Raw genomic sequence first — 22,279 nt, forward strand, 5'->3', positions numbered from 1 at the left:
TCCCTCGGGACACCGAAGACCAGATTTTCGTTCCTACGGGAGCGCATGTTGCACGTGTTCGGGAACGTGCCAGAGATTGGGTACCATTTTCAGGACTCTAATGGGAAGTTAACAGACACCTAGCGGGACTAGTAGTAGGTCCCTTACTGAGTATATGTTTATACTCACTCTTTCTATGTTTAACATTTCAGGCGAAGGTAAAGGTAGAGGAAAGCTGGCGAGCGACAGAGAAGGATCCGTGACATGCCATATGGGGACTCAGTTTTGCTTCCGCGTTTATGTTTCAGTGTTTTAATATTCCGTTTTTAATGAAAATTTATTCTTCCCTCGTTTCAAAAAAGTGTCTCTTGTCATTGTTCCCTTTTAGTAACGACCTCAGCTTAGTATAAAGAGTTGGGTCGTTACAGTAATTTATTTATATTTTTGTTCCTGTATTATGCTCCTATTGGTCCTGTATAGTGGTCCAACAATTGTTCCATTTTAAATACATATAAACGACAATATTCATCAAATGGCAACTCAACATCATCTATTCATATCATTTTCAAAACTTTGCATCATATTCATATCATTTACAAAACCAATATAAACAATTCCATCAGATTTTCAAGAATTCAACTCAACATCATCTAATAAACTAACTTAGCCCAAAAGTATATCATCTCCACACATAAAGTTTCACAATGACAATCTTCCTATATATGAACAATTCACCTAAACCCTAAACCACAACAAAGTCTTAAAAGTATATCAATCAACCCCTCCATATGAACAATTCAAAAAATTAGCCAAAAAAAAATTTCCTGCTTCAGAATCACAAATAAGTCGTAGATCATATGTACGAACCCAAAAAATCAGCCAACTCAACGCGCACCTCATCTAACTCAACCTGTGAATATGGTTTTCGTGTATCAATCTGTAAACATGCAAAATAAATGAATTAGTATTCATGAACATTATTATACCCACAAATTAAAATAAATAGTTTGATATATAACATACCGAATCCGAGATGACAATGCTTCCCTATTTACAATTTATTGAGAGTTTGTATGTCTAAAACTAAAACATTAGAAATTAATCAAAATCATATGATAACATAATGAAAAAAATATTACAAGGTGACAATATCTGCTACAGTTTCGAAGTAATGACTTAGAATTTCATCATTTTGCCCCTTTGAGAACATGCAATTTATGCAAAGGGTACCATATGATTCATGGTTATTAATGTATTAAAAATAGTGCAAAAAATTATTCACTGTACACATAGCCTATCATTTTGATATTTTCTTGCTTAACCTTGTTTCAATGAAAATAAAAGAATCTCTCATAATTTAGATTTGTCTTAAAAAGTGCAAGTTGTGATAGGAAAACCCATTCTAACTAAATGTGCTCTCTTTTTTCTTTTTCTAAGTTAAATTATTACAATGATTACGAGATTCAACCAAACCAATCTTTAAGATGGCAATTAATACCTTTGTTGATAAGCTTTTCAACATGAGAAATACATAGATATGTTTGTTTGAGTTTTTAAAACTAAATATAAGATTTTTAAAAGTAAAAGTATAAAATTTATCCACTTTATTCTATCCATTTTTTTTTTTGGTAGTACATCAGTAGTGAGAATGAACAATAATATTTATTTAGATTTAGACAGCTAAAATTAAAACTAGTGATGATGTTAAATGAAACTTTTAACAACAGGAGTTGAACTACAAGAAAATCTATAATGAAGATCTGCAATCAATTATACAACTAAATGATTACCAACAATAGAAAACCTTGCAATTTTGAAGAAGGCATCAAATCGAAAGGACATGCTTCTTACCAATATGATTTTGCATTTATAGATGTTCGAGCTTAATCCAGGAGTGCAAACTAGACTGCACTAATTTGGCACTGTAATTTTTATTCATTAATTTGGTTTGATTTCAAAACCAAAATTTAAATAATCTGAAGAAAAACCAACCTTTATCTTCCTTTATCAACTTCTTCTTTGACAACTTTCTTCTTCTGTGATGGAGTAGCACCCAGCTACAACGATGGGCAGTGGTCTCGGAAGTGACCTAAAAAAGCTTCCATATTGTGGCTGCCAATAGAAAAAATTATCAGTAAGCATTTTTCGTTCCTTTGGTTGAATATATTACCAAGAGAAACAGCGGGAAAAGGAGATAATATCTTGTCAGCTAATATTGTGATAGACCCCTAATTAGATTTGTTTACAGTAGAAGGAAAAGTTAGTTATACCAGCTGGAGTTTGTTACATTAGTTTGTTATATTAGTTGTAATAACACTCACATGTGAGTTAGTTAGAGGCCGGCAAGATTAGTATAAATACTAATAGAATTTAGGAGGAAGGATATGAGAATTTTGTAAGAAGATTTACTGTAATTTCTTGAAAGAGAGAAAGGCAGTAGAGAGAGAAAGGAATTGAGTTACTCAATTCCAGAATGTATCCCTTATCAAAATCTAAATAGAAGAGGAAATTCATACCAAAAGGTGGTGTTCCATCATATTGCCTTTTAAGAAGGGAAAATAGGAGAGGTGTATAAAAATAGAAGTGTAGTTTGTAAGGAGGACAGGTTTTAAAGTTTGTTCGATGGTGTTGTTTCAGTTTCCAATTCAATCTCTACCATAGAATCAACATAAAAAGTTGTAAACGGAAGAGAAGCAATCATTGAGCTTCCCTTCTTTAACATCCAATACTCATCTGCCGTCCATGTTTTCTCATTCTAAGTAACCGTCTCTTAGTTGAAAGTGATTGAAAAAGTCCAAAACTAAGTCAATACTACAAAAAGAAGATCCAAATATTTTGAATGAAATGATGAATATATGCCAGGAAATTACTGAACAACTAATAGAAGAAACTCAACAATAAGAACTTTTAAACAAGCAAGAAGCACCCATAACTCCTTACATTTATAAAGCATATGAAAAATGCTAAAATAACTCTTTCTATCAGCATAAACTTTCAAATAGATCATGAACTATAAACAAATATCAACTTCGAGTACATGCTTTTGTTCCATTTCAGACAGCTTCGTTTTTGCAGCTACAAGACGTTTTCGGAATTTTCTCCTTTCTTTCCATTTCTAATGAGATAAAAAAGAAAAAGTAGAAAATTCATATTTCTGTCATTAAATACACGAATTACAAGAAAAACATAACCAATCAATAACCATGAAACATGAAGTTCAAATATCTGAATAATATCAAGGCATTTCATCGGGGCATTCATCATTTAAGATATGTTGGCATGCTTCATTTCTTCATAACTATCGCCCTAGTCCATCATCTAAAAGAATTTTAGAAAAACAAAGATGTGTACAAGAATACTTAATAAGCAATTCCTATATCAAGCTTTGAAATTCATTTTTTTATAACTTTTGAAAAATCAAAATATGAATCGTTCAAAACAATCTTTTACCAAAACCAAAACGCTTCCAAATAAGTCTTTAGAGTTTTATCAACAAAACATCCATATTTTTAGAAGTAAATCTTTCAATACTTTCAAACACAAAACTTTCAACCAATCAATACTTTCAACCAAACAAGAAGAATCTGCCACTTTTATCACAACCTTAAAAATGGCACTTTTGAGTTGCTGCTGATGTCTAACTTTGGGTCTCTCTTTCAATCCAACAACAATATCTTCTGTAGAAGTTGCTGTTGCTGCTTCTACAAGGGAAGAAGATGAGTCACCCACTTGATTTGCAGAAGTAGCAATCGAGGAATTGAATTTATCCATGTCAAGGTACATGGACAACAAATCTTCCTCAGTATCATCAGAAAGAGAAGGCACATAAGCCCCGCCAATGATACCAAGGTCACTATCGAAACAAATATAATCTGGGAGGGTCAAGATCTCTGAATGGGCACGCCTATGACTAACATTTCTCTGTGGATTTTTAGGCATCCGACTAATATCATGGCTGAACCGAGTGGAATCAATGGACAATCCACGATCAGATTGACCCCAATCAGAATTAGTACTCGGAGCCAATAGAGGGAATGAGATGGAAGACGATGTTGCCTCAGATTTTCCATCGAAACTACTTTCAGCAGATGAAAAACCCGAGTAACGACTTGATTGGTGTAGAAATCCTCCCCCATGGCTTTGGGGTTTTTCCTTGTCCATCAGCTTAAAACAAGCAACCAAATGAAAAGAAACTCAAAAGTGGTAGATTCTACTTCCCACCCTATAAAGAATGAGAGAGGACGACAAAGATGACGATGGAAGGGTCCATCGTCGTCCAAACAAGGGCGATAAGAACCTCAAAATCATAGATGTAGGAAAACTAAGCGAAAATAAGATGCATCTGAATCAATCACGTTGTCATGCCACCATGGACTAGGCGTTTGGCGAGCAAGGGAGCGTGTTTGGCATTCGACATTCGGCGAGCAAGGGAGCGTGTTTGGCATTCGACATTCGGCGAGCAAGGGAGCACGGAGCGATGTTCACGTTCACGTTAGGCGTTCGACATTCAGTGTTCAAATGGAAGTTAGCATTCTGCGTTGGGCAGCTTCGGGATGGGTGAGCACGCGAAGCGTCAGCGGTGTTTGGGTCGGGTGAGTTTGGGATCATGTGGGTTATGAGAAAGAAGGGAAGAGGGAAGTTGGGGTTTTGTGGGGAGGGAAAGGGAAAAAGTAAAAAGAAAAGGGAAAATTAGGTTTTTCTTTATAAAAAAATTAAGTTATTATTATTTTTAATTATCTAGTAATTTTTGATGTTTTTAAAACGTTAAGGAAAAGTATCTTACTTGATTAAAAACTGTCAAGAAATTTGAAAAATTACTCTCCTCCGCCTTTTCATAAAAATTCTCGACGTTTTAAAAGTCAAGAATTTAATCAATATTACTTGATGTTTTTAAAACGTCAAGAATGTCGAATTGATAAAAATTCTTGACGTTTTAAAACATCAAGAATTTAATAGATAATACTTGACGGTTTGAAAAAAATGCATATTACTTAACGTTTCAAAACCGTCAAGAAAGCTGAAAATTGACTACCCTCCACCTTTTCATAAAAATTCTTGACGATTTTTCTTTTAAATCACCCCTTTCTTGATTTTTTTTAAAAAACCGTCAAGAAATTAAAATTGCAATCGTCAAAAAGGTCTTTTTTCTAGTAGTGATTTTGTTGGATAATCCCACTAACACTTAGTACGATATGTGGCTACATAAGATGTAAACACCTAACCTACTAAGTTCCACCAATGGTTAGTGGATGATTAGGTGTTTGTGATTTAAGAAACTAATTACATGCATTTTTGCATGTAATTAACTTATTTAAAGGACTTTTTTTCAATATTATGAAGACTTTTGGCCAATTTTGTATTTTGGTTTGTTACAAAAAGTTTACCAAATTTTTTTCTCTAAAAATTTCAACCAAATTTCACCTCTAATTTTCATCCCTCTCTCATTTAATTTCATCCTTAACGGGTCGCACAACCCGGTTCTAAGTCTGAAGAATAGTGGATCAACTCTAGTGGTGGTCTTGGGATCATGTTCGTGAGGAGATTTCGAGGAAAGAGAAGCTTTGAAGGTAAGTATATTCTTTAAACTTCGAAGGTAAGTATTTTCTTTAACCATAATTTAATTTAATTAGGGTAATTTTAAACCACGTTAATCTCTAAACAGTCGAGATGTATTTAGAGTAAAGTTTCGATCCTTATTCCATTGTGCATGTCTACTGTTTTCCATCATGTGGTATCATAGTGATTATGCGGTAGAGCAAAGTTTCGCTAAATTTACTCATTTGCATATGATGGGTGTGAATTTATTTGATAAATAGTGATTGTGAACTAAAATGGATATATTATGGTTTTGGCCCTAAATTAGGTCTTTTTTTGTAATAATTATTGTAAGTGGCCTTGAATTTGTGGCCTAGTTAATTTGATTTAAGGGTTTGTAATTTTTAATTAGAGCCATTAGAGTTGAAATTAGGCTGTAATTGCAAAAGCCGAGAGAGAAAAGAGAAAATTTGAAGAAATTTTGACGACAAACCCAGATTCTTGGCTTTAGACTAGAAGTCTAGTAGACCCGACCTGGAAATTGTTTTGCGACTCAGCTGCCTTTCGCACTCTAGCATTTGCCACGTGGTCCGTCCATTGCGCATTACACATCCTTCCAGACCCACGTGCCTTGATCAGTGCGTTCACCCTACTCCTCAAACCAGGTAGGACTCATTTTCTACCCCGCGTCCATGCATCTACCACGTGCTTGCTCCGTCTGACTCGGTTCGACCAGCCTTTTGACCGATGTGCGCCTGACCCTATTCCTTGGTGTATATTTGAGATATGAAAAGTAGAAAATGTCTTTTTTAACATGTCCTTATCAGTAATTTTTTGTCTACATAACAACAATTTTAAACTAATTCTGAATAATTCATAATTGTAATCATTTACTGATTTACTGATTTAAAATCTTGTAGCCTCAAATGTATCTAATCATAACGAGATTGAGGAATATGAACTAATTTTAAATTATTACACATTTCTTTGAATTTATTCCACAACATATGAGGATCTTTCACGGTTAAATATTCTGGCTTTAAATCCTTGTGAATATGATGACAAAGGAAAATCATGGCTTTCGTTTTCTCTTGAGTGGTTGTTGCATTATTTTCTTTGATTGTATTTCCGAAATTCATGGTGTCTAGATGCATTTTAGCATCAATAACCCATGACAAATAATTGCTACTGTTAATGTGAAGAGCTGTAAAATCTAGTTTCACAAGATTTGCCATGGTAATACTATTATAAAAGGGTTCTTTTAAAAAATATAAAAAAGTGGTAAAATATTTACACTGTATAAAACAATTCCGAAAATGAAAAAAGCCCACAGGCCCACAATGAAAAATACAAAAAATGCCCCATCAACGACGCGTATAATATATTTGGTATACGATCGTTTAGATTTGGTTACACGATCGATTAGATTTGGCTTTTTTTAAAAAAAAATTGGTACATGATCATTTAGATTTGGCTAAATGAATTTTTCCAATATTCTTTTGGTATATGACTGTTTAGATTTGTTTACACGATCATTTATTTTTTCAAGATTCATTGGTACACGATCGTTTAGATTTGGCTAAACAATTTTTTTTAATTATTTTGGTAAACGATTGTTTAGATTTGGCTACTTCAATCTAAACGATTTTTTCCAAGATTCTTTATACACGATCTTTTAAATTTGGTTAACCTAATCTAAACGATGTATAGAAAGATGAGGAAAAGAAAAAAGATGATAGAAAGAAATCAGATTTGATTACCAAAATTTAAACGACGTAAAAAATGAAGAGGAAAAGAAGAAGACGATGGAAAGAAATCGCAGCGAAAAAAAAAGAAGAGGAAAGAAAAACATGATGATAGAAAAAAATCGCAGCGAAAAGGAGAAGAAAGACAGAATGACAAACTTGAAATATTTAAAAAATGGTTAACTTTATGGGTTTTGTTATACAGACCGTAAGTATTTTAGTAGATTGTTATTGTTGAATAAGAAATTTTGGAACCAATTACAAATTGCCATGTCATTTACTAAAATAATTGTATTTGGGATTAATTAAAAATTGGCATGTGTCCCAAATTAAATTTAAAGACAAATTGAACAATTTTAACGATGTCACATGTCTTTATTATGACAATTAGATAAAATTAATTATTTTGGTTCAATTAAATATTATTTACTTAGGCTAAAATTCAATTAAGCCAAAAAAATAAGCTTAGTTTAGCCCAAAATTAAATATGACTCAAATCCATGTGATTGAGCCCATGGGTATGGTCCATAAACCAGACCAGACTCAAGTCCATAAAAGCCCACCAGCGAACTCTATAAATAGAGGAGTTCTTTTCATTTGTGAGGGGGAAAATTTTTGACTTCAAAAGGTCTAGAGAGAATTCTCCCAAGAGATAGAAGACTCATCAACTCCTGAAGTCGAATACTCTCGAAGATTGAAGCTTCTTTGAAGATACAAGCTTTCTTCCAAGACTCCAACTTCAAGAAAACCCTAAAAGATTTAAGCTCCTTTGAAGATACAAGCTTTCTTCCAAGACTCCCAACTTCAAGAATATCACGTGCTTCACTTCCGCAAATCAAGCGTAAGCATCCAACCGAGAGAGAATCAGAGGATCAAATTCTAGAGATCGAACCACATCGCATCAAATCAACGTAAATACAACATCAATACAAGTTCAACTCCACGAACCAAATTTCTCTAGAAATCTCGTGTGAACAAATTGGCACGCCCAGTAGGACCTCTCTACCTCTCATCTCTCTCTCGTCATTTAAATCTACAAGAAAATCAATGTCATCAAAGAAGGCTGCATCCAAATCTTCTGTTGCAAGTGACGCTTACACTGAACCCATCACTCGCAGTCGTTCTAAGGGAATCAATTAAGATTAGGATCAAGGTTCTAACGTCGCTTAGTGAATTCTTAAGCAATTGATGGAATCTCCTAAAGATGGGATTGTCCTAAAAGAAAATTCTTTGTATGATAATTCTGATTCTGCCTCTAGGAAGTCAAAGAAAGAAGCACACCCTAACGTGATGTCCGTCATGATGGCTGATATAACGGTCGAGGCTGCCATGGCAGAGATGAAGAGGAAAGTTAACTTTTTGAATAAGATTGTGGAGGAACGAGATCATGAAATCATAGCTTTGAGAGAGCAGGTGCGAACTCGTGAAACTGCTGAGTCAAGTCAAACTCCTATTGTTAAAGCTACTGATAAAGGGAAGAATGTGGTGCAGGAAAACCAACCACAACTACAATCAGTTTCTGTTGCTTCTCTCTTAGTTCAGCAGCTACATGATATGATCGCGAATTCCATTAGAGCTTAGTATGAAGGACCAGTGCAAACTTCTTTCATGTACTCTAAGTCGTACACCAAGAGAATCGACAACTTGAGAATGCCACTTGTGTACTAACCTCCAAAATTCCAACAATTCGATGGAAAGGGCAACCCAAAGCAGCATACTACCCACTTCATCGAAACATGTGAGAATGCAAGCTCAAGAGAAGACCAGCTTGTCAGGCAATTCATTCGAAGCTTGAAAGGAAATGCTTTCGAGTGGTACACCAATCTGGAGCCAGAAGTCATTGACAGTTAGGAATAGTTAGAAAAGGAGTTCCTCAACTGTTTCTATAGCACCAGACATACAGTGAGCATGATGGAGGTTACAAACACCAAACAGCAGAAGGGAGAGCCAGTCATCGATTACGTAAACCGATGGAGAGCTCTAAGTCTTGACTATAAAGATCGATTCACCGAACTGTCAACTGTAGAAATGTGCACCCAAGGCATGCATTAGGGACTCCTCTACATTCTACAAGGAATAAAGCCATGCACATTTGAAGAGTTAGCAACTCGCGCTCATGATATGGAGTTGAGCATCGCCAATAGAGGAACTAAGGATTTTCCTATTCCTAAAGTAAGAAAAGATAAGAAGGAGACGAAGAATGCTGAAAAGGTAGTGAAGAGCACTATGAAAGAATTTATGGTCGTAACACAACCCCACTGAAGTTCTCTAAAAGAAAAGAAGAGAGAGCTGAAAAGAATGATGATAGAAGCGAGAGACGATATTTGACTTTAAAAGAAAGACAGGAAGAAGTTTACCTATTTCCTGATTTAGACATTACTGACATGCTAGAGCAACTAGTGGAGAAGCAACTGATCCAACTGCCAGAATGTAAGCGACCTGAGCAACTTGAGAATGCCAAACTTGAAATATTTTGTGTGATCCTAACTACTACAAGTATCATCGGGTCATCAATCACCAAGTAGAGAAATATTTTGTGTTGAAAGAGCTAATTCTAAGGTTAACTCGTGAGAAAAAAATCGAGCTAGACTTGGAGGAGGTAGCTCAAACAAACCATGTTGCAGTAACGATAATGTCAGAGGCTCTTTCGCCAAGATTGATTTTTGAGCAAAGGGAAAGCTTGGTCCAGTTCGAAACCTTCGAGCCTGTAGTGATCCAATTCCATCAGAAAGTTGCACCCGAGGATTCTCAAGAAAAAGAAATATCAATCGAAGAAGACGATGAAGGGTGGATCGTTGTGACCTGCCGAAAGAAAAGAAAGTCAACTCCAATACAAAAAGAGTCTCGCTTCTACAGAAATTATAGAAGAGGGAATAAGGCTCAAAAGAATAAGAAAAAAAAAAGACTCGAAAGGTTAAAGAAAGGATTTCCCTCGACCTTAGCGCTTAGTAACCTTGGCAGACTTCTTTTCAATAAGATTCCTTTTTTATCATCAGGATGAAAATCTAGGAGTCGTTGCATGTCATGCTATTAATGCAACGGAGGAAGAAAGCATCCTGCTAAGATCATTAGAAGAGGAAGGAGTGTCAAAAGACCTATCGAGGTTCAATGTGGATGATTTGTTATCATTTCCTCAAGAAACCAAAACCATCCTTCTTAATGCATTGTTGAATTTAGCAGCATCAAATTCGAGTCCTCCAACTGCGACATACGAGAGTACTTCTTATTGCATGTCTATAGACTTCTCAGAAGAGGATTTACTGTTGGGATCTAAACTTCATAATAGACCCTTATATGTTTCTAGATATGTTCGAGAATAGAGCGTCGACCAAATTCTCATCTATAATGGATCAGCTGTCAACATAATGCCAAAGTCGACTAGGAGGCGATTAGGCATCTTAATGGATGAACTCTCAAATAGTAAACTGGTAATTCAAGGTTTCAACCAGGGCAGCCAAAGGGTAATAGGTATGATACACTTCAAACTCATAATTGGTGACCTAAAGGCTAGTGCATTATTTCATGTTATAGACTCGAGGACCACTAATAAGTTGCTACTCGGTCGTCCTTAGATTCATGGAAATGGAGTAGTAACTTCGACACTACATCAATGCTTTAAAATTTATCAAGACGGTGTAAAGAAGGTTGAGGCCGACTCTAACCCATTCTCAGAGGCTGAGTCTCACTTTGCAGATGTAAAGTTTTATTTGAAGAATGACAATAGCCCAAAAGTTGTGCCTGTAGAAATTCCTCTTGTAAACAAAGAAGATAATTTACAGCTGAAATCACTTGCAAGCATGGAACCACATAAAAGTATTGAAACCTTTCATTCTGGAAAGGGTGAGAGGTCCACGAGCACCACAAAAAGTATGATCTTGATGGATGAAAAGACTTTAAACCCACCGATTTTACGCTATGTCCTCCGTCGAGACGCAAGAAAGCCGAATCACCATTTGTAGAGTCCCCACAAGACTTGAAAGTTGGTGACATTGAAGTCCTAAAAGAAAGCTTCACTACACCGCTTACTAAAATAACTAAGCAAGAAATAAAGATAGACCTGACAGAAGCAAGCTTGCCTCAAAGACGGACGAAAGGCAGGTTCCAAGGCTTACAAATTGATGGTGAAAGCAGGTTATGACTTCACAACTCATACCGAGCTTAAAAGTTTGAAAATTCACGAACAACCCGAGCTATCATCAATCCAAAAGAAGCTGTTATGGGAAGGACATACTATACCCGTGTCAAGAAAAGGACTCAGATACAAGTCGCCAGAGCCAATCCGTATAATTAAAAAGGGGAAGGAAAAAGTGGTTAACAACAATCATATAACTGTAAAGGAGATTGATAGTATGGAAGAAAAAGAAGGTGGCAGTCAGAGAACTTCAACATTTCATCGAATTACACCGCACGTTGCACATACCCCAGTATTCGAAAGACTAAACGTGACAGAGACAGAAAGAAAAGGTCACCAATCGACATCTAGCCTTAACCAACGATCGACCCTTCAAAGGCTAACTACGACCTTTAAAAAAGAGAAAGGCACATGTTAGGCCTTGACAGCTACAAGATCATTAGCCCTTGAAAGGCTAAGCATGGCTAAACAGAAAAATGTACAAACACCTGTGTTCCAATTTTTAATCGTATTGGGGATGGAGACCCACATGTCAAAATTTGTTCTAGCATAGATACAAAGAAGAAGGAACCAACATCTCGCATGTCAGTTTGGCGTCGAATTAAGCATACAGACATGGAGAATTACCATAGAAAGGAGTTTTTTATTGGAATTAATGTCCTAAAACTCGTAGTTTGTAATCATATTCTTTTCAATAAAGTCGTTATTGAGAATTTGAAAACTATATTCTTAAATCCAATAAACATAGATCCCAACACTATTTTTGAGTAAACTTGAACTTTATGTAGAGACATAAACATGGACTAAATTCGAGTAAATAGTCTAAATAGCTTATAGTATATGATTAAAGGTTGGGCGCTTTATTCTGAAATACTATCGATGCGGCCTACTTTGTAAATAATACAAATGATGTTATCCTGAATCGCTCATGTAGAGACATGAAAGATGGGGCATCCTATGTAAAATATTTACATAAGACAGAACCATAAAATAGTCACATTTACGTAATAATGCCGTTTACTGTTTAAAACTGACTATATTATTTATTGATGACCTAGGTAACTTAATCTTAATCCTGAGCTAACTATAAACTCTTGTTCACACGAGATTATCCTTAGATTTGCATAGGTGAAGGCAACTCATTAGCGTTGGCTCAATAAGCCTCCCATTTCAGGGATAAGATCGGGTGAATAGTTGGGAGCATAGGGTGCAAGATGGAATTCACTCCTACCCGCTTTAGGGTTAATAGATAGGTTGTTCCCTTAAGAACGGAATCCAAGTCTTGAACATAGGGCCCCAACCCTCTCATTAGCCTGAGAGGGATTCGGTTTATAGGTTGGACCTTAAACCAAATGTTCAATAGTGGATCAGTGGGACTTAAGGAACAAGATGTAGTCTTAGGGGTAAAAACGGTAATTTGACCCAACAGAGGTTACGAACAACTTGTGAAGGATTAACTTACAGATTATGGTTATATCAAATGGACTAAAATATATCTATAGTGAGAGGAGTGCAACTACGAGACTTTAGTGGAATGACTCGTTAGTTAACGAATGTTGATTAGCTTGGTCTAAAAGGGTTTAGCCAGTTAATCTCGGATCGTTGGAGCCCATGATCTATAGGTCCATTAGGTTCCCCTGCTAGCTCATAAGGAATCAACTTAGAACAACATGTTGGAATGATTCGAATTGTTCGAATTAGGTAAAGAGAGAAAAACGTACAAATATATATGTGATATAATCGTCAGTTAGAAGACTTTATATTTAAATGTCATTTAAATATCACGAAAATGAATGCAAGTTCATACTCGGGAGGTCGAAATTAGTCAAAATGGACAAAATGGTAAAAAGTAAAAATGTTGACTTTTGACTTTGACTAAAATAGTCAAATGACCCTTTTGCCCTTGACTAAAATTAATGGGAATGTACAAAAATCCCATTAAATGGAATGGTGAGTAATTCCACTAAATGTTAGTGGAATAAAAAGTGTTGAAAAATTAGTTAACTAATTAGATGCAATTATGCATGTAATTAGGTTATAAATAGTTCATTTTCTTCAAACGGTAAGATGATGGTTTTTTTTGGCTAATTTTATCAAAAACCTCATTCCATATTTCTCTCTAAAATTCCTTCATTCGACGGGTACCACAACCTGGTTCTTAGTCCTGAGTATAGCGGGTGAATTCTAGTGGTGGTTCCAAGTGTGTAATAGTGAGAACGTTTGGAGCTTTAGGGAGCTTCAAAGGTAAAGAATTTCTTTTAACCCTAATATTTGTAATTAGGGTTGTCTTAAGCATGTTAATTACTAAAGTGTTTAGTTACATATAGAGTAATTTTTCGATCCTATTTCCGCTGTGTTTATATGCTATCCTACATGTAGTATCTGAACATGCTTATTTTACTCATTTGCATATGGTGGGTATTTCAATTTATTTGATAAATTGTTGTGGTTTGAATTAAAATGAATATATTATGGTTTTGGCCCTATGTTAGGTTTGAATTTGTAATTATTATTATATTCAAAGGTTTCTTTGAAGTCATTAGAGTTGATATTAGGGTGTTATTTCTTCAATCGAGAGAGAGGAAAAACTGTTTTTACTGGAGAAAATCAAAGGCAGACAAGAAATTGAAACCCCTTAATGATCGTGTTCATCCGGCCCGACCTAAACGATCGTGTACATCCGGCCTAAACGATTGTGTTCATCCGGCCTGGCCTAAACGATTGTGTTTAACTCGGTAGTGTTGTTCGGAAGCGGTTTATGTACTCCACCAAATTATTATTGTAATAATTTGGTTTTTAGCTTAACTTAGAAGCCAAAACCAGTCAATTTTAGGATGTTTAATTAATTATGCATTTAATGTATGTTTTAATTAATGTTTAATTGTATGTGCATATAGTTTTTAACATGTTCATGCATTAAAAGTATGTTATAATGGTTATAATGTATAGTATGCATGTTAATTAATTAATATGGAAATTAATTAATATGATTAATTAGTTTTTAATTAATTAAGTTAATTTTGATTAAATATGATCAAATTAAGTAATTAATTAATTAATTAATAATTTATTTATTTAATTTAATTAAATATGATTTAATTAAAAGATTAAATAAATTCAAAATCTATATTATATTAATCCTGTTTTTATAATATATGTTGTTAGATGTTTGTTATAGGTTTGCATAAGTTCTTTTTATAAGTGTTATAAAACAAATTAAACGTTTAAAAATCTATAACAAAGATAAGATGCATGTTCACCTAGGTTAAAAATATATTTCAAATTTCTTAGAATTAGGTCGATATCTTGTAAAACTGTTTACAAAAGGCTCACCTAATTCGATCTTGTCAACAAGTCAGATAAGATGACTAAGGTAATATCCTTCGGTAGAAGTTATTCTGAACCTTTGAAATATCGTCGCAAAAACATAATAATGAAAGGGTACATTATTAATATTTGCCAAATTAGATTGTTTTTAAAGGATTATAGTTTTTTATTTTTCTAAAAAGAATATGTTTGTTTTTTTGGCATGAATAGCTCAATAGTTCAACTGTTAGCTTCCGAAAAACTTAACGGCAACAGTTATGCGACATGAAAATCAAATGTAAACACGATACTAGTAGTTGATGATTTGAGATATGTCTTAACGGAGGAATGTCCTCAAACCCTTACCTCTAATGCTAACCAAACTAGTCGAAAAGCATATGATCGATGGGTAAAGGCTAATGAAAAAGTCTATGTCTACATTCTTGCCAGCATGACAGATGTTCTGGCAAAGAAACATGAATCCTTAGCTACAGCTAAAGAGATTATGGATGCATTAAAGGCAATGTTTGGACAACCAGGATGGTCCCTAAGACACAAGGCAATCAAATACATTTACACTAAGCGTAGAAGGAGGGGACCTCTGTTAGAGAACATGTCTTGGACATGCTGATGCACTTCAACATTGCTGAAGTAAATGGTGGGGTCATCGATGAGGCTAAATCAGGTTAGTTTTATCTTAGAGTCTCTTCCGAAGAGCTCCATACCATTTCAAACAAACGCATCCCTGAATAAGATAGAGTTTAATCTGACAACCCTTCTTAACGAGCTCCAACGATTCCAGACCCTTACCATAGGTAAAGGAAAACAAGTGAAAGCAAATATTGCTACCACAAAGGAAACTTTTCAAGAGGATCATCCTCTAAAAATAAAACTGGACCCTCAAAACCAAAACCTCAAATTAAAAAGAAGGGAAAAGGCAAGACTCCCAAACAAAACAAGGGAAAGAAAGCTGCAGAAAAAAGTAAATGTTACCACTGTGGCCAAAACGGGAATTGGTTGAGAAACTACCCAAAATACCTTGTTGAGAAAAAAGTAAAGAAGGAAGCACAAGGTAAATATGATTTACTAGTTGGCAAAACATGTTTGGTGGAATATGAAAATTCAACCTGGATATTAGATTCAAGAGCCACTGATCATATTTGCTTTTCATTTCAGGAAAATAGTTCTTGGAAAAAGAATTCAGAAGGCGAGATCACTCTCAAGGTTGGAATAGGAGAGATGGTCTCAACTGAAGCAGTGGGAGACTTAAAGTTTTTTTTTTTTGGAAATAGATATATTATACTCAAGAATGTCTTGTATGTACTGCAAATGAAAAGAAATTTAATATCTATTTCTTGTATTTTAGAACATATGTATAAAATATCTTTTGAAATTAATGAAGCATTCATTTTCTATAAAGGTATTCCAATTTGTACTGCCATACATGAAAATAACTTATATAAGTTAAGACCAACACGAGCAAAATTGGTCTTAAATACTGAAATGTTTAGAACAGTTGAAACTCAGAATAAAAGACAAAAGGTTTCTTCTGATGCCTATTTATGGCACTTAAGACTTGGTCACATAAATCTCAATACGATTGAGAGATTGGTTAAAAGTGAACTTCTAAGTAAGTTAGAAGATAACTCTTTACCTCCTTGTGAATCTTGTCTTAAAGGAAAAATGACCAAGTGATCTTTTACTGGAAAAGGTCTCAGAGCCAAAATTCCTTTAGAGCTCGTACATTCGAACCTTTGTGGACCAATGAACGTTAAAGCTAGGGTAGGGTACAAATATTTCATTAGTTTTATTGATGATTATTCGAAGTATGGTCATGTTTATCTAATTCATCACAAGTCTGATTCTTTTGAAAAATTTAAAGAATATAAGGCTAAAGTTGAGAATGAATTAGGAAAAAAAAATACGTTGATTAGATCGAGGTGGAGAATATTTGGACTTACGATTCTAAGACTATTTGATAGAACATGGAATCGATTCTCTGCACCTAATACGCCTCAGCAGAATGGTGTATCAGAAAGAAGAAATCGAACCTTGTTAGACATGGTTCGCTCTATGATGAGTTTTTCTCAGTTGCCAGATTCCTTTTGGGGATATGCTTTAGAAACAACTGTCTATATTTTGAATAACGTTCCCTCTAAAAGTTTTTCAGAAACACCTTATGAGCTATGGAAACGGTGTAAGGGAAGTTTACGTCACTTTAGAATATGGGGATGTTCGACACACGTGTCGGTACAAAACCCTAAAAAATTGGAACATTGTTTAAAATTATACATTTTTGTAGGATATCCAAAGGAATCTAAAGGTAGTCTGTTTTACGATCCTCAAGAAAATAAAGTATTTGTATCAACAAATGCCACATTTTTAGAGGAAGACCACATCAAAAATCATCAACCTTGCAGTAAATTAGTGTTAAATGAGATTTCCAAGAGTGCTTCAGATAGACCTAGTTCATCCACTAAAGTTGTTGATAAAACTAAGATATCTTGTCAAACACATCCTTCTCAAGAGTTGAGAGAGCCTCGACGTAGTGGGAGGGTTGTTCATCAGCCTAATTGCTACTTAGATTTAAGTGAATCTCATATTGTCATACCTGATGATGGCATAGAGGATCCATTAACCTATAGATAGGAAATGAATGATATAGATTGTGACCAATGGATCAAAGCCATGAACCTCGAAATAGAATCTATGTTCTTTAATTTTGTCTGGACTCTAGTAGATCAACCAAATAACGTAAAATCTATTGGTTATAAATGGATCTACAAGAGAAAACGAGACCAAGCTGGTAAAGTACAGACTTTTAAGGCTCGACTTGTGGTAAAGGGTTATACCCAAAGAGAAGGAGTGGACTATGAAGAAACATTCTCTCCAGTTGCCATGCTTAAGTCGATTAGAATACTCATAACCATCGCCGCCTTTTATGATTATGAAAATTGGCAGATGGATGTCAAGACAACCTTTTAGAATGAAAATCTTGAGGAGAGTATCTATATGGCTCAATCAGAGGGGTTTATTAAAAAGGGTAAAAAACAAAAGGTTTGTAAGCGTCAGAAATCCATTTATGGTTTGAAGCAAGCATTTAGATCCTGGAATATAAAATTTGATACTGCGATCAAGTCTTATGGCATTAACAAAATGTTGACGAACCTTGTATTTACAAAAAGGTCATCAATTCCATTGTAGCATTCTTAGTATTATATGTAGATGATATTCTACTCATTGGGAATGACGTAGGTTATCTTACCGATATCAAGAAATGGCTAGCTACGCAATTTCAAATGAAAGATTTGGGAGATGCACAATATGTTCTTGGAATCCAAATTGTTCAGAATCGTAAAAATAGAACACTAGCCATGTCTCAAGCATCTTATATTGACAAAATACTTTTAAGATATAAAATGCAGAATTCCAAAAATGGTTTGTTGCCGTACAAATATGGAATTCATTTGTCAAAGGAAAAATGTTTTAAGACACCTCAAGAGGTTGGGGATATGAGAAAAATTCCCTATGCTTCCACTGTTGGAAGTTTGATGTACGCAATGTTATGTACTAGACCTGACATTTGCTTTTCAGTAGGGATGGTCAGTAGGTATCAGTCCAATCCTGGACATGATCACTGGACAACCGTTAAGAATATTCTAAAATATCTTAGGAGAACAAAAGATTACATGCTCGTTTATGGTACTAAGGATCTGATCCTTACCAGATATATTGATTCTGATTTCCAAATGGATAAAGATGCTAGAAAGTCTACATCAGGATCAGTATTCACTCTAAACGGAGAAGCAGTAGTATGGAGAAGCAGAAAACAGAGTTTTATAGCCGACTCCATAATGGAAGCTGAATATGTTGCAGCTTGCGAAGCAGCAAAGGAAGCAGTATGGCTAAGAAAATTCTTAACTGATCTGGAAATTGTTCCAAATATGCATCTGCCAATCACTTTATACTGTGACAACAGTGGTGCAGTTGCAAATTCATGAGAACCAAGAAGCCATAAATGGGAAAAGGATATTGAACGCAAGTACCATCTTATCAGGGAAATTGTACATCGTGGTGACGTTGTAGTAACCCAGATTTCTTCCGAGCAAAATATTACTGATCCTTTTATAAAGGCTCTCATGGCTAAAGTGTTTGAGAGACACCTACAGAGTTTAAGTCTATGTTTGTAAACTAGGACAAGTGAGAGACTTAATGAGCATAATGCCGTAGTTTGTAATTATATGCATTATTCTCTCTTATGTTTTAATTCAAACATTTTCATCCCACTTGGAGTTTTAGTCCAATTGGGAGTTGTTGGAATTAATGTCCTAAAACTCGTAGTTTGTAATCATATTTTTTCAATAAAGTCGTTATTGAGAATTTGAAAACTATATTCTTAAATCCAATAAACATAACTATTTTTAAGTAAACTTGAACTTTATTTAGAGACATAAACATGGATTAAGTTCGAGAAAATAGTTTAAATAGTTTATAGTATATGATTAAAGGTTGGGCGCTTTATTCAGAAATACTATCGATGCGGCCCACTTTGAAAATAATAGAAACAATGTAATCCTGAATCGTTCATGTAGAGACATGAAATAGGGGGCATCTTATATAAAAGATTTACATAAGATAGAACCATGAAATAGTCACTTTTACGTAATAACGTTGTTTACTGTTTAAAACTGACTAACTCGTTTATTGATGACCTAGGTAACTTAATCTTAATCTTGAGCTAACGTTGAACTCATGTTCACATGAGATTATCCTTAGATCTGCATAGGTGAAGGCAACTCATTAGCGTTGGCCCAATAAGCCTCCCATTTCAGGAATAAGATCGGGTGAATAGTTGGAAACATAAGGTGCAAGACGGAATTCACTGTTACCCGCTTTAGAGATAGTTAATAGGTTGTTCCCTTAAGAACTGAATCCAAGTCTTGAACATAGGGACCTCAACCTCTCATTGACCTGAGAGGGATTCGGTTTATAGGTTGGACCTTAAACCAAAATTTCAATAGTGGATCAGTGGGACTTAAGGAACAAGATGTAGTCTCAAGGATAAAAACGGTACTTTGACCTAGCCGAGGTTACGAACAACCTGTGAAGGATTAACATACTGATTATGGTTATCTTAGATGGTCAGAAATATATCTATAGTGAGAGGAGTGCAGCTATGAGACTTTAGTGGAATGACTCGTTAGTTAACGAATGTTGATTAGTTTGGTCTAAAAGAGTTTAGCCAGTTAATCTCGGAACATTGGAGTCCATGATCTATAGGTCCATTAGGTTTTCCTGCTAGCTCATACATAATTAACTTAGAACAACATGTTGAAATGATTCAAATTGTTTGAATTAGGTAAATAGAGAAAAACCAACAAATATATATGTGATATAATCGTCGGTTATAAGACTTTATATTCAAATGTGATTTGAATATCAAGAAAATGAATGCAGATTCATACTCGGGAAGTCGAAACTAGTCAAAATGGACAAAATAGTAAAAAGTCAAAATGTTGATTTGATTTAAAAAGTCAAAGTTTGACTTTGACTAAAATGGTCAAATGACCATTTTGCCCTTGACTAAAATTAATGGGAATATACAAAAATCCCACTAAATGGAATGGTGAGTAATTCCACTAAATGTTAGTGGATACAAAGTGTTGAAAAATTAACTAACTAATTACATGCAATTATGCATGTAATTAAGATATAAATAGTTCATTTTCTTCAAGCGGTAAAAGGATGATTTTTTGGCTAATTTTATCAAAAACTTCATTCCATATCTCTCTCTAAAATTCCTTCCTTCAACGGGTACCACAACCTGGTTCTTAGTCCTAGCGGGTGAATTTTGGTGGTGGTTCTAGGTGTGAGGTCGTGAGAAGTTGTGGAGCATCAGGGAGCTTCAAAGGTAAAGAATTTTTTTTTAATTAGGGTTGTCTTAAGCATGTTAATTACTAAAGTGTTTAGTTGCATATAGAGTATTTTTTCGATCTTAGAGCAAATGCTAGATGTGATTTAATTGATCTAAAACTTCAACTGGAGCTTGCCCCTATTAGTAGTAAGAAGAAAATATTCATTCCTCCTGCGTGTTATACTCTTACAAAGGAAGAAAAATGATGTGTTTTGAAGACTTTGTCAAGAATTATGGTTCCCGAAGGTTACTCTTCCAATATTAGAAACCTTGTGTCAATGACAGATTTAAAACATAATAGTTTAAAATCTCATGATTGTCATGTGCTCATACAATAGTTGTTTCCTATTGCGATAAGATCGGTGCTACCGAAACATGTTCGTTATGCTATAACTAGGTTGTGTATCTTTTTCAATTTTGTATGCAATAAGGTGTTAGATGCGCAACAATTAGACAAGTTGGAAGAAGATATTTTGGTAACATTGTGTTTATTTGAAAAGTATTTCCCCCTTCATTCTTCACAATCATGATTCATCTCAAAGTACACATAGTTAGAGAAGCCAAACTTTGTGGCCCTATATATCTTTGATGGATGTATCCCTTTGAAAGATTCATGAAAGTCATCAAAAACTCAGTGAGGAATAGATATCGTCCAGAAGGTTTTATTGCTAAAAGTTATTTAATAGAAGAAGCTATTGAAATTTTGTTCTAATTTCTTATCAGGAGTAGATCCCATTGGGCTTGGGACTCGCAATTCATTAGACCATTTAGACACTTTAAACATTGGTAAGTCGTTGTCCATGGGAGTTCCATTCAAACCTAAACAAGAACTTCTACGTCAAGCTCATTGATATGTGTTGGAAAATACAATTGATGTTCAACCATATATGAAGTAAGTTTATTCATTGCTTTCTTCATTGCTTCATTGGCTTTTATATAATTAATCTAACTATATTACAATGTTTGAATGATGACTACAAAGAAAACATATGAAGGCTTTGCAAATACAATATCTAAATAAGTCTAAAAATAAGAAATGACTTCAAGAGGAACATAATCAAACTTTTATACATTGGCTACGAGAAGAGGTATAGTGTTGAATCTTGTAATTTAGTTATACATGTTATGTGTTGAACTTGAAATAAGAATTCTTGTGGTAGGTATCAATTGAGCTTGAAGTTGGAAATAGTGGAGTTTCAGATAACTTAAGGTGGATTGCTCATGGCCCTCATCCTTTTGTTATTACATATAGTGGTTATGCAATAAACGGATGTCGCTATCACACAAAATCTTGTGAGAAGGACCGAAGTGTACAAAATAGTGGAGTTAGCTTTGTTGCAAAAACAATGAAAGTGTTTAGTTCTAAAGATAAAAATCCCGCATTGGAAATATGTCATTCTATGGAGTGATACAAGAGATATGAGAACTCAATTATAATATGTTTAATGTTCCGGTGTTTAAATGTGATTGGGTTTAGAATAGTAATGGTGTTCGGATCAACAAACTTGGTTATATTTTAGTAGATTTAAATAAAGTAGGACATAAGTCATACTTATTTATACTAGCAAGCCAAGCAAAACAAGTGTTTTATGTTGAGGATCCAAGTGATGTTAGATGGTCAGTTGTACTCACTCCACCACAAAGAGACTTTGAAGATAGATATAATGA

At 34.6% G+C, this 22,279-nt stretch overlaps 1 protein-coding gene across 12 annotated transcripts; it reads right to left on the reverse strand.

The window, feature by feature from the left end:
- Positions 1-503: 503 nt before the first annotated feature.
- On the reverse strand, positions 504-4,630 carry LOC103495830 (probable transcription factor PosF21). 12 transcript variants are annotated; one of them, XR_007822949.1, is made up of 6 exons: positions 3,583-4,630; positions 3,021-3,094; positions 1,972-2,091; positions 1,831-1,901; positions 1,003-1,062; positions 504-916 (listed from the first exon to the last, which is right to left on the reverse strand). XR_007822949.1 is itself a non-coding variant. In XM_051088436.1 (4 exons), exons 1-3 carry the CDS (start codon positions 4,138-4,140, stop codon positions 1,987-1,989), a joined length of 741 nt encoding a protein of 246 aa, XP_050944393.1. In that variant the 5' UTR covers positions 4,141-4,630; the 3' UTR covers positions 504-916; positions 1,972-1,986. The 12 variants fall into 12 exon arrangements, 2 of the variants coding, with proteins under 2 accessions (XP_050944393.1, XP_008455728.1); XR_007822945.1 differs by having other exon boundaries at positions 3,017-3,094; XR_007822952.1 differs by lacking the exon at positions 3,021-3,094.
- Positions 4,631-22,279: the final 17,649 nt, after the last annotated feature.

This window comes from Cucumis melo, chromosome 8 (assembly GCF_025177605.1).
Source record: "Cucumis melo cultivar AY chromosome 8, USDA_Cmelo_AY_1.0, whole genome shotgun sequence".
Lineage (NCBI taxonomy): Eukaryota > Viridiplantae > Streptophyta > Magnoliopsida > Cucurbitales > Cucurbitaceae > Cucumis > Cucumis melo.